At 41.0% G+C, this 15380-nt stretch overlaps 6 protein-coding genes and 1 non-coding gene across 7 annotated transcripts; 5 read left to right on the top strand and 2 right to left on the bottom strand.

Moving 5' to 3' along the window:
• Window positions 1-240: 240 nt before the first annotated feature.
• On the top strand, window positions 241-2453 carry ATC70_008012 (uncharacterized protein; the record flags this gene model as incomplete). The annotated part of the gene is made up of 12 exons (XM_064827267.1): window positions 241-337; window positions 405-499; window positions 552-586; window positions 652-879; window positions 941-960; window positions 1032-1213; window positions 1268-1316; window positions 1373-1625; window positions 1680-1778; window positions 1832-2042; window positions 2101-2250; window positions 2313-2453. 12 exons carry the CDS (start codon window positions 241-243, stop codon window positions 2451-2453), a joined length of 1560 nt encoding a protein of 519 aa, XP_064687165.1.
• A 330-nt stretch (window positions 2454-2783) lies between these two features.
• Window positions 2784-3767, top strand: ARL3 (ADP-ribosylation factor protein 3; the record flags this gene model as incomplete). Its single annotated transcript, XM_064827266.1, has 2 exons — window positions 2784-3115; window positions 3176-3767. 2 exons carry the CDS (start codon window positions 2784-2786, stop codon window positions 3765-3767), a joined length of 924 nt encoding a protein of 307 aa, XP_064687164.1.
• Window positions 3768-4552: 785 nt separating this feature from the next.
• Window positions 4553-6072, top strand: GPD3 (glyceraldehyde 3-phosphate dehydrogenase Gpd3; the record flags this gene model as incomplete). The annotated part of the gene is made up of 5 exons (XM_064827265.1): window positions 4553-4611; window positions 4664-5002; window positions 5061-5517; window positions 5585-5967; window positions 6018-6072. The coding sequence occupies 5 exons, from the start codon at window positions 4553-4555 to the stop codon at window positions 6070-6072; spliced, it is 1293 nt and encodes a 430-aa protein (XP_064687163.1).
• Window positions 6073-6247: 175 nt separating this feature from the next.
• On the top strand, window positions 6248-8179 carry mug81 (putative steryl acetyl hydrolase mug81; the record flags this gene model as incomplete). Its single annotated transcript, XM_064827264.1, has 6 exons — window positions 6248-6367; window positions 6428-6641; window positions 6697-6821; window positions 6889-7051; window positions 7105-7188; window positions 7248-8179. 6 exons carry the CDS (start codon window positions 6248-6250, stop codon window positions 8177-8179), a joined length of 1638 nt encoding a protein of 545 aa, XP_064687162.1.
• Window positions 8180-8208: 29 nt separating this feature from the next.
• Window positions 8209-10783, bottom strand: ATC70_008008 (uncharacterized protein; the record flags this gene model as incomplete). The annotated part of the gene is made up of 8 exons (XM_064827263.1): window positions 8209-8295; window positions 8369-8793; window positions 8845-8986; window positions 9046-9414; window positions 9471-10047; window positions 10096-10229; window positions 10286-10366; window positions 10427-10783. The coding sequence occupies 8 exons, from the start codon at window positions 10781-10783 to the stop codon at window positions 8209-8211; spliced, it is 2172 nt and encodes a 723-aa protein (XP_064687161.1).
• A 3024-nt stretch (window positions 10784-13807) lies between these two features.
• Window positions 13808-13879, bottom strand: ATC70_008007. Its single transcript has one exon. It is a non-coding gene; the product is annotated as a tRNA-Glu (tRNA).
• A 129-nt stretch (window positions 13880-14008) lies between these two features.
• On the top strand, window positions 14009-15364 carry ATC70_008006 (uncharacterized protein; the record flags this gene model as incomplete). The annotated part of the gene is made up of 1 exon (XM_064827262.1): window positions 14009-15364. The coding sequence occupies one exon, from the start codon at window positions 14009-14011 to the stop codon at window positions 15362-15364; it is 1356 nt and encodes a 451-aa protein (XP_064687160.1).
• Window positions 15365-15380: the final 16 nt, after the last annotated feature.

Here is a 15380-nt window from a genome sequence, read left to right as displayed (position 1 = left end):
GAAAGGTTATGGAAACTATAGAGCGCCATTTTAGCTTTTGTTCTCTAGTTGATTTACTCAAAAACCTGTTCATTTCAGTCGAACTAAAGCCGTATTCAACCTGTCCATCAGCATGATATCTTTTTTTTTTTTTTTTTTTTTTGGAAAGCTGGCATTGAAGGGCAGCTGTGCGTGGTGAAAAAGGGTTCCACTGGAACTCCACATCATTTTCGTTCTTTCTTCTCCACAACACTTTTTTGCATGTCAAAAATATTCCAAAACATCAAAGCCTATATCATTCCAGTCAAGCTGAGCGAATATGAGGTTGGAGCATACACTCATTTAATAGAGAAAAATGGTAAGCGAGAGCATGAGATCAATGCATAAATAAAACTTGTATCAATCATGTTGATAAATTGCTCTAGGCGGCAAAAAGTGTACTAAACAAGGTGAATCAACACACATTTTTACCGTACTAAAGTCCTCCGCAAGAATCAGTAGAAATGTAGAGAATCATCAGGTAGTCTGCGGTTGTCTTGTTGCCATAGCTTCTCTAATTCACCCAAAATTAGGTGCCTGTGATTGATATACAATGGATTCGAGACTGGTAAATCATTTGATTGTATTAAATTCATTCATGCAGGCTCATTTTTCTGCGATACGTAACTGCAGCGATAAAAATCAGCAATCACTACCATTAGAGTCATACACCATCATCACTGATAGAAAGAAATTACGTTCCTCTGATTCAGAACATGATGCTCTTGTACCGTCATTGTCTTCACCAACTCCATCCACAGCCACCACCTCCATCTCATCCGGATCAAATGCGGAAATATTGAATAGGAGATTCAAGGACTTGCCACCAGAAGATCTTCAGTTTAGCGATGAGTCTGACAGGTAGTCAATGCGTGCTTGGATGGTGAAGCATTAGAACTAATTTCATTTGTCACAATTATAGTAACATAAGAGGAGAAGGAGGTATATATATATATATATATATATATCAGTAGATCTCGGTAAATACATGGATGAGTGACATGAAGTACTAGAAAATGTCGACCTTGCACCTGGCTTTATCAATACCAAGTACGAGTGTCTTCGGCCAACACCATACGAGCCTAAACACAACAAGAAGCTGGTTTCGCTTCTTTTACTATTAGAAAGAAAGAGACAAATGGATAATGAGCTAAAGAGATCTCTGAGCTATCGTCACGCAATTTCAGCGATCAAGGTATGGACTCAATGTGATGAGGTTTGAAAGCATTGGCATTGATCTAGTCAACAGGCATACCCTCGAGAAATTCAATCATCAAAAGAAGCAGAGAAAATTATTGGTACCTAAGATAGCATTTTGACTTGGCCGCATACTTATCAACACAAAATGTATCAGGCGTTGGATCGAAAATGGCCGAAAAGATCAAAGTGTTTCTACATACAGGCACCATAGAAGAAGCAGATCAGCTAAGATACGACGAAGAGTTTAGGACACTCAGTTTATTCAACAAAGTGTTTGGTGTGGGTGTCACAACTGCTAGACTTTGGTGGGATATGGGATACAAAACGCTGCAAGAGGTGCTCGATAAGGCAAAGCTGACTGCAACCATCAAATTGGGTATCGAGTTGTTACCTGACTTTGATCAAATGTAGGTGATGTAGCGGTCAAATTCACTTGTATATCTCACAATCGCTTATTTAAGGATGAGTCAAGAGGATGTCAAAGAGATTGTTGATATTGTCACAAAGGAAGTCGTCTCGATTGATAGTGAATGCTTTGTTGTACCTGTGGGTGGTTATCGGTAAGGATGACACTATGTATGCTTATGCACTTTCTTAACATTTGACTGTATAGACGAGGAAAGACCAAGAATGGAGATGTGGATCTCATCATTTCTTCCAAGAAAGCAGAAAATATGATAGGCTTCTTGAACAAATTGACACAACGGCTCATTGAAAAGAACTACCTCAAGCACAAACTATGGCATTCCACAGAAATCAAGCAACTAAACCATGCAGAAAGACCATCGGTAGGCGGTAGACAACATTTTGATCATTTTGAAAAGGTAATCTTGTTTTAGTTTGAGAAAATCTTGACTGTATACTCAAAATACAATCTATTAGTGCTTTTGTGCCTTTCTGCAACCATCTACAGGCATTCATCGACAAGTGGATTTGATCTGTGTGGTGAATCCGGATGAGCTGGCTACTGCTATCTTGGGCTGGACTGGATCACGGCAATTTGAACGAGCCATTCGAGATTATGCAAAAAAGGTAAATAGCAACCTCAGCAGCCAATGACACCAACAGAACAAGAACAAACACTGTGTGTATAGGAGAAGCATATGTCACTCAATAGCCAAGCCATTCACTTTGAACAGAACGGGAAGAAGAAAAGATTTGTTGTTCATTCGGAAAAAGATGCGTTTGATATTATCGGCGTGCCATACCTCGAGCCAGAACTTAGAAACTGTTAAAACCCACTCTATAGCGTGGTGCCTAGCAAGTGAGGTATGCTTTTAATTCATGTTAATACGGTTCGATGGCGGACATCGAGAAATTCAAATAAAAACAAATCGCATTCCCGAACTGGCGTCGTTAGAAATGCTTAATTCATCCGCTAATGGCAGTGTTCTTGGGCATTCTATTGTTTACGTGTGTATATACAAACAAGCGGTTTTAAAATGCCTGAAATATGTTTAATGTTTACATAATTCAAGAAAGAAAAGTATATAAAATCAAATGAAGGCGTTAGGCTTCTCCTTCTTGCCTGTATATACACGCACAACTTGAAATCTATCGTTACAATGAAGTTCTTTATTACAGCTGCTATCCTCTCTGTCGCTGTCCCGTTCACTCTTGCTGATTTCTTACCCTCATTGTTGAATGCTGCACCTACCAGCTCAGATGTCAAGGAGCGTATTGCTCCTCCCGCTAATGCTACTTTGTATGATGTCTGGTACGCCGAGGGCAGACGTGTGTATCAATGTAATCCTGAATTGAAGGGCTTCCTACACTGGTACAATGTTCAAACACAAGCCTTTCTCTATCCTACCAATGGTGAACAAGCTCCATTTGATGTTGCTGGTAAAGAAGTCGGCCAAATGTCTGCTGCTCCATTGAATCCTGAGCACCAAGAGTAAGTTTGTGTCTGTCTGCAAAAGAGCTACCCATTCATATTCAATTCTGCAATTTATAGAGCGAACCCCATTGATACTACACCTGTTATTTACTACTACAAGGATGGATCATGGCTTGGAACTGGAAGACCTCTTGTAACTACCACTAAAGAAGAAGGCCGAGAGGAGCGCGGTGACAGCGTTCATTTGGATGATCATCTTGCTGCCGTTTCCAAGTCTTCCACGGATGGTTATTTGTCTCATGCAAAGTACATTGTGCGTCTCGGTTCTATTGATGGCGTTGTGCCTCCTGCTGATGACTGTACTCAAAAGGGCATGCTTGTTACTAAGCCGTTCAATGCCTACTATATGTTTTACACTGATGCCGAAGGTGTGAATCAACTTGCTGAAGAGAAGAAGGAATGGGAAAGAATGGTGATGGAGTATACCCCTGAGAAATTAGCTGCTGGAGAGAAGAAAAAGATGGAGGCTGCTGAGTCTTACATTGCTGCTGAACAGAAGAAGGAGGAAGTTGCTCAAGAGGAGGCTCCTATGTCTGTTGTTCAAGAGGAGGCTCCTATGTCTGTTGTTCAAGAAGAGGCTCCTATGTCTGTTGTTCAAAAGGAAGCTGCTAATCTCAAAGCGCCTGCTGCTCCAGAGAGTGCCATGTAAATAGAAAACAGGCTTCTTTATTTATAATCATTCATATACATATACAATTCTTATTATCAAATCAATAAATTTCTGCTACATCTCTTTATGCGTCATCTCTCATTATAAATGGAATGTCGAACTCGGCTATGAACCCTTCAGATGCCAAGTATTTGGGTGCTTTGAAACTGCCTGTTTTCATTGTTTGATTTACTATGGTGCTCCATTGGCGATGGGTAGTGCAGCTGCAAAGCAAAGAATATTCGCGTGCCAACGATTCGAGGCTGTCTGCCTCAAACCCCCCCCCCCCAGCTGACCTAGCATACGGCATAATCCCGTCAAACTAAAGTTCACAGACAGTTGGTCAGTAGATCTGGCATATACCTTGGTGAATATTCTGTAAATGAACAATGGGATTTTGTCTAGTGTGGGTGCATCATTGTTGATAATCAAGGGCAGGCTTTTCAGCCAAACGGTGTTATTTTCCAATGCCAACTCGGTTTGAAAATGTTTAGCAAGAATATCTCTTTTGGTGTAGAGAGTATACAGTGACTCTAGTAAACTTTGCAGTAACGATTGACCTTTAACTTGGCTCATAGCCATTGTGCTGCTTCTGATGGTATATTATCCTACAAACATGAGCCACACACACACACACACACGCACACACACGCACACACACACATAGCAAAGCACCCGGACACCCCAACATGCCAACATTTACTTCCGCCTAGAATTTGGCGTCTTGCTAGAATAAGCTTTTTTTCTTTTTTGGATTGCCACAGATAGTCAAAAGAGTGTTGTGGATGAGTGAACGTCCAAAAAGAAAGAGAAGGCAGGTTGCTTCTAGAAACGCAAGAGCCAGGTAAAAAGCAGCAAAGCAAATCCAACCACAGGAGGCTCAATGTATTCTATAGTAATGCTCATTATGTTGGCTACGTGGAGGATAATGAATCAGTCGAGGCTATCATGAAGAAATTCGAGGAACTGGAGCGCATACAGCAAGAATTCACCTCTCCTCCTAAACAAACCAACGACACGTTGCAAGATCAACTAGAACAAGATGGCCATAATCAAGATACCCTTATAGAAGATCCGCTAACGCAAGAGCAACTAGAGGAGGTGTTTCGTCGCACATCTGCATTCACAGTGAAAAGCGTTTCTCTGGATCCTGATTTCATCGTGGATATGGACGCGCTGGATCTATTACAAGCAGAATATCGATATAACAATACGAATGAATTTATAGAAGAAGAGTGAGTGTCTGCTGTATATATAGTCATCTAATGCATGGAGTTGACATTTAGCCTCTAGTGATTACTATTACGTGGGAGATGACTTTGATCTAGATGGGCAACAAGACGACAAAGACGAGCAATACAGAGACAGACATTATAGACGCTCTACTCCATCGAAAAAGAAACGCCTTGATCGACAGGCTGTTTTGAACAAACACAAGATGTTGGCAGCGCAAACAAAGGATGAGGCAGGAAGAATTGCTACAGCAAAGAGACAGACGTACGATATAGACCCTTCGCTACCTACCTACGTCAAGATACCACCTAGGCCCATTAAAGCATCCTGGGCTCACTCCATCAAGCCTCTCTCCGAAACCACACTGCCCACAGATTACGCCTATCATGAAGTGCACCGTCTTGTTGATCAGGATTTGAGACAGTATGGAAGTCAATTTCAGGCCATTTACATGGACCCGCCGCTTCTCATGGCAGGAGAACCACCTACACCAGGCAAGATCAATATAGAGGACTTTGTGAGTGCTTGTGTGTGTGTGAGAAACGTACAAACCGTGCATTAACTAAACTTTTTTTGTTTTGCAGGCCAAGCTAAATGTGCCTAATGTAATAGAAACTGGATTTCTGTTTATATGGTTGGAAAAAGAGTGGCTCCATAGAATAGTCAAGATTGCAACGCAATGGGGATTTAGATACGTTGAAAACTACTGCTGGATCAAAAAGAACATCAACAACACCATCTACAAGGGCGAATCCAATTACTTTTGCAAAAGCAAACTAAACTTGCTAATATTCAAGAAGGAGCAGCACAAGATTGAAATTAGACACCAACGCAACGCAGACTGCCTGTTTGACTTTGTAAAGCCCATGAAAGCAGGTCAATTAACAGAGCCAAAGCCCTCATACGTGTATCATGTCATTGAGACACTGCTGCCGAAATCAGTGCAAGAATCCAAGCTGCTTGAACTGTAAGTCCTATTTACTATCCACCGACGCTTTTTACTAACACAGCACGTAGATGGTCCCCAAGGAACCACAGACGCCAGGGATGGACAACTGTGGCAGAGGTGTAACTAATGAAGTAAAACTGGGATTTCTGGTGAAACACACTTTGGGTAGGAGGAAATTTAAAACCCCCACCTACTAAAATACATGATTTTCATGTATTTATAGTCTTATCAACTAGCTTGCTCTTCTTTTCCTTCTTTTTTTCTTTTCTTTTTTTTTTTTTTACCAATTCACCTAAAAATGAGAAGCTGGAGAGCCTGGACCATTGTCCTCATCCTCAGCTTTATCGTACTCAATATATTCTTCTTTTGGAAGCAATATCCATGCACAAATCCAAGATTTTGTAGTATCAGTGAAGAGGTAAGCACGTTGTGTGCGTTCCAGGTGTTGGCATGATATCATTGACAAGTGCAATGCCAGGCAAAGGACAATTTAGATTCATTTGAGCCGCCTCCCTTCAATCCAAACACAGGTGCTGATAGTCATCCACCACCACCTCCTCCTCCACCACCACCACCACCACCTCCACCTGCTCAACCCAACATAGGCATCAGTCCTATCGCGGAAGCCAAGTTGACTGAACATGTGGGCATCAACCCTCAGCCCCTCGATGAGCCAGACACTCACTATCCAGGTAAGCTATCTACATGTGTTTAGCATACAGCACGGACCTCACACATCCCCATAAGATACCCACGCCAAATCCAGTCAGGATCTCGATACAATTGCACCTACTGCAGATAAAACAACTTACCGTTTAACACCAGAGGGTTTGAAATACGCTCAATCAGGAGACTTATGGCAATTTGGTGTTGTAAGTAGTTGACTATTCATTTACTGGTGGGAAGGTGATACACATGAACGCTAATATACGCACTTAGATTAACACAAAACCTGATGTCCTTGTTGTCTCCAATACAAACTACCCTGATGTCAATAACCACTATCACCGCGAGTTCAGAATCTACACTCTCATGAAGTGGATTCTGCGTGTGCATCGCCGCGACCCCGAGAGAACGGCCCCACTCGTCATGGTGGATGCTGGTAAGGGTCAACAGGTATCCATGGCAACCACATGTACTAATTCACATGTCTAGGCTCAAATCATGGTCTTTTCTCGCTCGTTGCTGGTGCTAGTGGTGCTCACACGATTGCTTTTGAACCTCAAACACATTTGCGAAGTAAGTAGCAGTGCATTTCCTATCTTCCTCAAGCACAATTATTCACCTTCTATAAATAGGTGTTATTAATATGGCCGGCAGACTAAACCAACTCTCTCAACGCCTTCGTGTGCTTCCATTTGCTGTATTGGACCAATTCAAGAAACTCGCCATGGAAAAGGTTGAAATCAACGACGGTGGCATTGGTGGCCTTTCTTACGACAATCCCAATGCCATGATCACCACTCAAACCATCCGCCTGGACACACTGCCCGCATACAATCGCCTTTTCCCTCAGTCTGCTGCTATGGAGAAGCAACTCAAGATCAATACAGACCGTAAGGACGACAGATCCATCCTAGAACCTGAGGATTTGGGTGTTGAATATGCCAAGGAGATTGAAGCTGCAAGTGATAATGCATCTGCCAAGATTTCTGAATCTCTGTTGTTCCGTCAACCTATCCACTTTCTAAAGATCGACGTTGAGGGTTTCGAACTCCCTGCTTTAAGATCCGCTGCTAAACTGTTTGAAAATCAACTTGTCGAGAACACTGTGCTCGAGTTTGGTCCTCCTAGTCGTTGGGATGTTACAGTGCCTGGTGCCAATCATATGGATCTCAAGGATGTGCGTGCAAAGACCATGAAAGAGGCAAAGGAAGTACTGCATCGTGCTGTGGATGAGTGGGGTTTGGATATCAACCTGTTGCCTGCTGAAGGTTGGGAGAAGACTGTCAAGTTTATGATTGATCATGGCATCGATTTGAGTGAGGGAAATCCATCCAAGAACAAGGTGGTTCAACGCGTCAATGCTTGGAAGTTTGATGATTTGCCTCTTGATCACGACGAATTCGAAAAGGAACTCGAGCTCAAGGAAAATGTTGTCACCGAGTTCATCCGACTTCCTGCTCGTCTCATTGACGACTATTTGGAAGCTTCTCAAGCTATCGGTGAAATGTACCTGTGGTTTACAAAGAAAGATACAAAAAGCCCTGTTTTGCAGAAAATCACTTGATTTACTTAGAGAATAAACATTTTATATTATTATTTCATGGATGAAAATGGCTCTACCAATGCTAGCAGTGTGGGATAGTTGACTGTATCCTTGTGGACGATCTTTAGCTTGTCCAACTATGCACAACAAAAAAAAAAAAAGCATGCTAAGTATAAATAGCTCATGAAGCGTAAATTAATTGTGTGTTACCTCCTTTCCAATTTGTTCAACATCCAGTAGGAACTGTAAGCGAATTTTATCTTCATCGGATAACTGCGTGCTATTTTTGACCTTGCCTTTCTCTGTTTTTGTCAAACTCGATAATATATCGTCCAATGCAGTTGTGTACTGTGAGACCACTGCTCTTGCAACCAGTGTTGTCCACGCGTCCACAAGTTCATCGCACACACTGGCTTGATTTTGTTCAACAAATGTGTGAAACGGCTTGAAAATGTTGGGTATAAAATAGGATGGCTCGGTTGGCTTGGGCTTGTCACTATGGCGATATTGATTTGTCACACTTTTGATGGATTTTAGTGTCTCTAAGCAATTAGCGCTAATGTTGTTGGTGATGGTCTCATTTATAGTGGGTACAGTCGATTGTTGTAACTGATCTAAGGCTGCATTCATGCTGTCTGGAAATAGAATGTCAGTCAAGCAAGAGAGCCGCGCTCATCACATCTTACCTTTTAAGAGTGGGCCATCTTGGATATTGGTAGGTAATTTGGGCAACATTGTTTCTAATGTCTGATTTTTGACAATCTTGGTAAAGTGGATGATATCATGCGCTAGAAGAGTCAGAATCTTGGCATCATTAGCATAATTGGCCTAAAAAAAAAACAAGGTTTAGCATAGTTGCTTGTAACAATTCTCTTGATATCCCTCACGTTGATCACTTCAAGGGCCCATCCACTGTATCGTTTGATCAGCTGTAATGTCAACTTCCAAAATCGATGCGACAATCCGTACAAAAATATCTGATCTGACCAACACTGGTTGATGGCCTTTAGAATCACTCTTCCTCCATACAGGCTGATCTCTTGATTTGCTTCCACAACAATACTGGATTTGGGATCGTTCAATACTTGCTCCACATCCTTGATGATTTCGCGGAATCGCAACTGAAAATAAACCAGTAACTGCCATTTCTTCATAAACTCTGCATATGTCGGATGGTTTCGAAGAAAGAGTAAGGATCGCTTGGAACTGCATAATCCCTCCAACTCAGAGATGAATGACACTGTAGCCAAGTAGTTCTACACACCATTTATCAGCTTGCTATCGCAATTCAACGCAATTACGCACACTATACCTTGTGAAATACATCTGTTTGTCCAGCAGCAAATATGCTCTTGCATTCCCTATTGATCCTCTCCACAATCTCCAGCCACAAGGAGTTCACTAATATCTCGTAATTGGATCCCTTCAATGTCTTTTGGGTGATATCCAAGATAGGCTTCAAATCAGTCGATGTAAATTGCAGGATCTTGTTGTACATCACTGCCAATGGATGCTCTGACGCTGTTGCCGAAGAAGGTGATCCACCGTAATTTTTTGCTCCCTCTACTGCTTTCTGTGTAATGCACTTGTTTGAAAAAGGCTTGATAAACTCTTCTCGAATGATCCTTTCCGCAATCTGTGTTTGATCAATCAATGCATAGGTGCGCAGACATTCTGTTAACGATTGTTTGGTGGCCTTGGTCACTTCTCCAAGTCTGATTTGTGATAATGCTGCTGACAGTGCTTTGGATAACTTTTGTTCCATTGTATCCTTGATGCGAGTGATCCTCCATTCATTTTCAGTGACAAATGCCAGGTTTTTACCACGACGAACGAGATGTTGCATTTGATTGTATTCAATTGCTACACGTTCAATCTGTTTACCAAGACTAACATTGCGTTAATACCAATCGAATGCTCTCCAGTGAAATACTCACTTGTCATCCACGACGACAACATGATCGTGCTCTGCGCTCTCAAAGGAATGCTTGACTAGATCTGAATTGATGCCTAATAGATCCTCGACTTTGGTTACTGAATCATGGATATTGAGTAATAGTTTGAGGACAGACTACGATGCTGAATGCGTGAGTGTGTATACTGAAGTGGACAAGGTTATTTACATACTTTTTTATCCCTAAGCTGTGCTCGGCTTTGAAGTTGTAACTCTAATGAATCAATCACACCTTGGAAATAATCACGCACACCCTATTGCACGTAGAGCATCAGTAGATGTGCCATTCCATAAATCCCACTCTATTTGCATACCTTGACTTGGATTTCCATGTCTGCTAATGGTGCTTTCAGTTCCTCAATGTCCTTATCCACGCCTTTCAAGTTGGTAGAGAGATTGATAAAGTCTTGATAATCTCGGTTGATCAGCTCTACTAGTTCAGTCTTCAGCTGTTTCAAGTGAGTGTTGAGCTCTGCTTTCATACGCTCGAGGCCCAAATGTCTACGGCTAGAGAGAAAGGTATCTGGGTCAAAGTCGGCTGCTGTGAAAGCAGAACGTTCAACAGTGTTGCTCGGTAATGGCTGCACAGAACTAATGAATCTATCATCATCATCTTCATCGTCATCACCACCAAAGCTAAACATGTTTCGTTTCTTTTCGAGTGCTGCCATGGTATATACTGCTGGATTGATGTAAAATGGACAAAGATGCTACAGTCTTTTTTTATAAACGCGATATACTTTTTAATGCTCGCTTGCTGGTTGAATTTCGGCTCTTCCCAATCAGCGCTTTTTGATTTTCAGGTGTAATTGTAAATCTGATGGCAATGCTTCAATTTCCAGTGCATGGTTGTGCTATTTGCTTTTTGAATCAGCATAATCGATGAGGAACCCCCATTTCAATTAAGACTCTGCATTTAAATATCTTGCAAAGCGTCAGTGCTCTCAAATTGTTCCCTTCTATATTAACCGTGTCTGTTATTTTGAACTGATCAAGTATGAATCCATTCATTTGCATTACGAATTTGCAACCACTCCCCACGATGAGACTGTGCTGTGTACATCCCGAAAAATCTGTTTGAGTTAACTATTCATACCAAATAAGTAACTTGTACAGTTGGCTTACAAAAGACATAAGATGTAATTGAGATATATGATTCAAATTTGAATGCTAAAATCCAACAAAATGAAAGATCATAGCTCATGCGTATTGCATTTTTGTGGCTATTTTCACACCGATACTTTCAATTTCATTTACTTGATCAATATGGTTCGCCATAAATACAGCAGACATAAAAAGCCAAATCATACGGCATCTTTTCCTTACAACTGTGTCTGCTTTGACTCTGGATTCTGATAAATCATAGCTGTTGTAATTGAATATGCATGCCACTCACACAGCGTTCATTGTATCGTAAAACAATTGATGAATCCGCAATGTTATGGAGGCATGCAGCCATTATTACCACTACTTTTTGTTTTATCAAATTAAAAATTAGAAACCAGTGCCTTTGACTTGGATCTCTACACCCTACCAAAGCTTGTAGGCACCGGGTGGCATCCCTGACGCAACAACATAGTTGTATTGTGCCAGAACCTTCAACTTGAGCATTTTATTTCTTACGTAAACTGCAAATCAGAACACGTGCGGGTATTTTAAACAAATTGATTTTAATAAAACCCAATTACTGCAGCTGTATCATTGATGCATTCTGAGCAGCCCATTCGAGAAAAGAAAGGCGTCAGGTTTCATTGCTTCTGCTTCCTCTGTTCCGTCAATTGATAATTCTTCTTCAGCACTCTTGTTTTGCTCATCGACTTGTGCATGATATTGCAATTTTCGGCTTTTACAGGAGATAAGGAATTAAAAGGTGCAATAGAAAAAGATGTCATTGAACAACTATTTGAATTGTAGAGACTGATGTACAATTGCCTGTTATTATATTGTATTCTCTTGTGGGCCATGTCGATCGCATAGACTGCGATGGAGTTATCTCTTTTTCCAAAGTTAATAATAAGATTGCTTGGACTTAATCTCGACTCTAGAGATAGCTTATAAGTGACAGATTCTTAATGAAGGAACTAAAGGTAGTAACCAAGATGCACTGGGAAAATGTAGTTATGTCAAAATACAATAATAGAAATCAGATCTACCAAAGAATCATTCTTTTATCATATATGCTCCTAGAAAACGATGCATTCATGTACTTTTCTTTGTCCTAGTAGCATCAAGCTATCAAATTTTGATACCGTAAGGCTTGCTAATCCTTGTCTAAATGATGGTCAAATATACCATAACAAGCAATCTTCGATAAATCACTAGACGTTGTTAGGGCACCTCAATGTAGCCTTCTACTGAATATGACATTCCAAATTAGTAAACGGCATTGCAAAAAATTTAAATTAAGATAGCGGAGTTTTGTTTGATTTGGTACTCCGCTTTTGGCTAGAGTACGATGGTGCAAACCAAATTTGCGTAGAGTGGTTGTTGAGAAAATGGAGATTTTAAAAAATGGTTATGAGTATATGCTACCAATAAAACTTTTTAAATTATTATATACATGTGAGATGTATGTGTAGTGAAAGCTGTAGAGGGTACTTTTTTGATTAGGGTGTGTTTAATGTGGGGTTATTGATGGTAATGTAGATGAGTAATGACGGAAAATGGTTCAGATGACCGATTTTCAAAGGGCCATACCTCTGGATTTTACTAAGTAAACGAGAGCTTCAAGCATAGTAGCTTCTGTTTCTTTTTCAATTCTCTATACACTTTTTCCCAAAATGATTGGGACACTTTGCGAAAACGTAAGAGACAGAATTAAAAAACAGAGGGGACAATTCTCAAATTTGTTTGGCACAAAAATAAAAGTTGCCTTGAGACACCTGAAAAAATGAAATGAGACAAACTCAGAGGTTCGAGTGTCCTATTTACTACAAAGGCTGTTTATTCGAGCATGCCTCAAATTTGTTGTGTTGTGCCAGAAGGGCTATAACTGTCTATAAAGACTAAGGTATTCTTGATGGGTAGATATGTCTGTGTTGTGCAACAACATGGACAAGCTATGATAATTGAAGTGCATCTCAGCTATCTAAATACTGAGGTTCACCAGATGTGATAAGCGTTGTACGAGGTAAATTGCTAATTTGGCATTCAGAACTTAGTATAAATAGAACAACTCTTGTCTTCATCAATAAATCTTTAGTTTTTGTGTCTGATCTTATTCAAATAAATCTTTTCTTGTTTTTTTTTTATAATATCGAACATTTTTTATAAGCTACAAATAATAATCCTTTTATTCTTTGTGCTTAACAGTAAGCAGTGACGCGTAGTTTATTCGATAGTGTAGGCAATTTACAGCAAAAAGAGAGATTCAGTTACAAAACCAAAGTTGATTTGTAACACTAATTAACTTGTGTAACAAAAGGTGTTGTCAGGTACACATAGTTTTTTGTGTGTAACCTTTTAATTTAGTATAAATATCAAATCAGTTTGCAAAACAATAAAGATCATCTTTTATCTCAATTCTATTCTTTTGTATACATTTGCCAAGGTCTACTCAATAACCATATCTCTATTAACGACAGCGTAAATAGTTACGACATTATTCAAAACATGCAAAATAAAACGAAGAAGCATTTAACAAGAGAAATTATACTTCACTACATGCACTATACTTACTTCAGTAAGTAAAAAAATTCCCCAACGGGGAGTCGAACCCCGGCCGTATCGGTGAAAGCGATAAATCCTAGCCGTTGGACCATTGAGGAGGAGATACTATCGACTCTACGCGTATAGACATCAGCAGTATTTATACTTTTTCGGAAAAACCTCTTGCCGTTCAGCCGCCTGTTTAGCCGCTTAATCACCCCAACCATCTTAATCTTTCGCTTTTCCGAATGCCAGGTTCGCCGATCCCGCCGAATCTAAACCCTGCTCCACCGAGTTCTACCGGTGCAGCACAATCCATCGAGGCACCATCCTCCGATTGGACCTCCACTATGATCACCACCTCTGGATCTGCCTCAGCTTCTACCAATGCATCCACCTCCACCTCCAATAAGCGCCGCCGCGATTCAATGCAGCAAGACATTGCCGGCCGTGATTATTACAATAACTTGAAGCAATCAGAGTTGATTGATCTGGTAGTCAAGCTCCAAGAACAGAATCTGATTCTCACCCGTTTACTGGAACGATCCACCCTCACTGCTGCTACCAATAATACCTCTGCTGCCTCAGCCACTCGTCTGAATCTTACTCCAAATGTCAGCTTCACACGTACCAAATCTGGATCTGCTGCATCTCGTTATGCATCGGAAAAGGATTTCCCAACCTTGAATTCAGGTACCAAAAAGGGATCTGCCAATGCCAAACCTACTGCCAAACCTACTGCCAACTCTGCCACCACTACTGCCAACTCCAAGAAGAGCTCTGGTTCTAACAAGAAAACTTCCAAGAAGTCTTCTTCTAAAGCCAAAGTCCCCTCTGATGCTGCTGAAGCCAAGAAATGGGCTTTACGTCTATTTTCTACTCCTACTGCTACTGACTCAACTGATGGTGATGATATGCAAATGTCTTCCTCCTCTAATACCGCCACTTCAGCTCTGCCTCCTCCTGGTTATACTTGTGTCTACCTTCCTTGTAGCCACAAAACCAAGCACGCCGATCTTCGCACTCGTTTAGAGTTGCTCAAAATCAACCTCAAACGTGTATATGCCATCCAACGTCCTGCCAAGCATGTTGTCTCTCTTCTGGTACACTCCCACTATGCTACTGAAATTCTTAAGATCTGTGAAAAGGACGAACTTTATCCCATCACTGATTTCAATCCTATCTCTGGTAAAAATCTGGGTGATCCCCATCTTTTGAAGACTTTTAATGCTCAACAACTGGATGATAAAGCTAAGGCCATCTACTACAACCGCATGCTCCAAGCTGCTACTCAACTTCGTGAATCCCGTATGGGTCTGATCATCCTCAAGTTCTTCAATGCCCTTGACAGTGCTGATAATCACTTTGTCCCGCCTGTCATTATTGATGAGTTCATCAAGCTGAAGCCTGATTGCGTTCGCAAAATCGGTGCTGCCAACACTGCTCGCTCTGTTCTCAAAGGCTTTGATGCCTCCAGCTTGTTTGCCTCTCTTACTACCTCCACCAACAATACCGATGCCAGCATTTCTCAACCTGGTTCAAATCCGTCACCTCTGACTGCTGCTAGTAACGCTGGCTCCAGCCCCATGGATACGAATCAATGATTGTAGACTCACAACC

Source organism: Mucor velutinosus (assembly GCF_035048745.1).
Source record: "Mucor velutinosus strain NIH1002 chromosome Unknown tig00001555, whole genome shotgun sequence".
NCBI classification, from domain to species: domain Eukaryota; kingdom Fungi; phylum Mucoromycota; class Mucoromycetes; order Mucorales; family Mucoraceae; genus Mucor; species Mucor velutinosus.
This window is presented reverse-complemented; position numbering and strand designations above follow the sequence as displayed.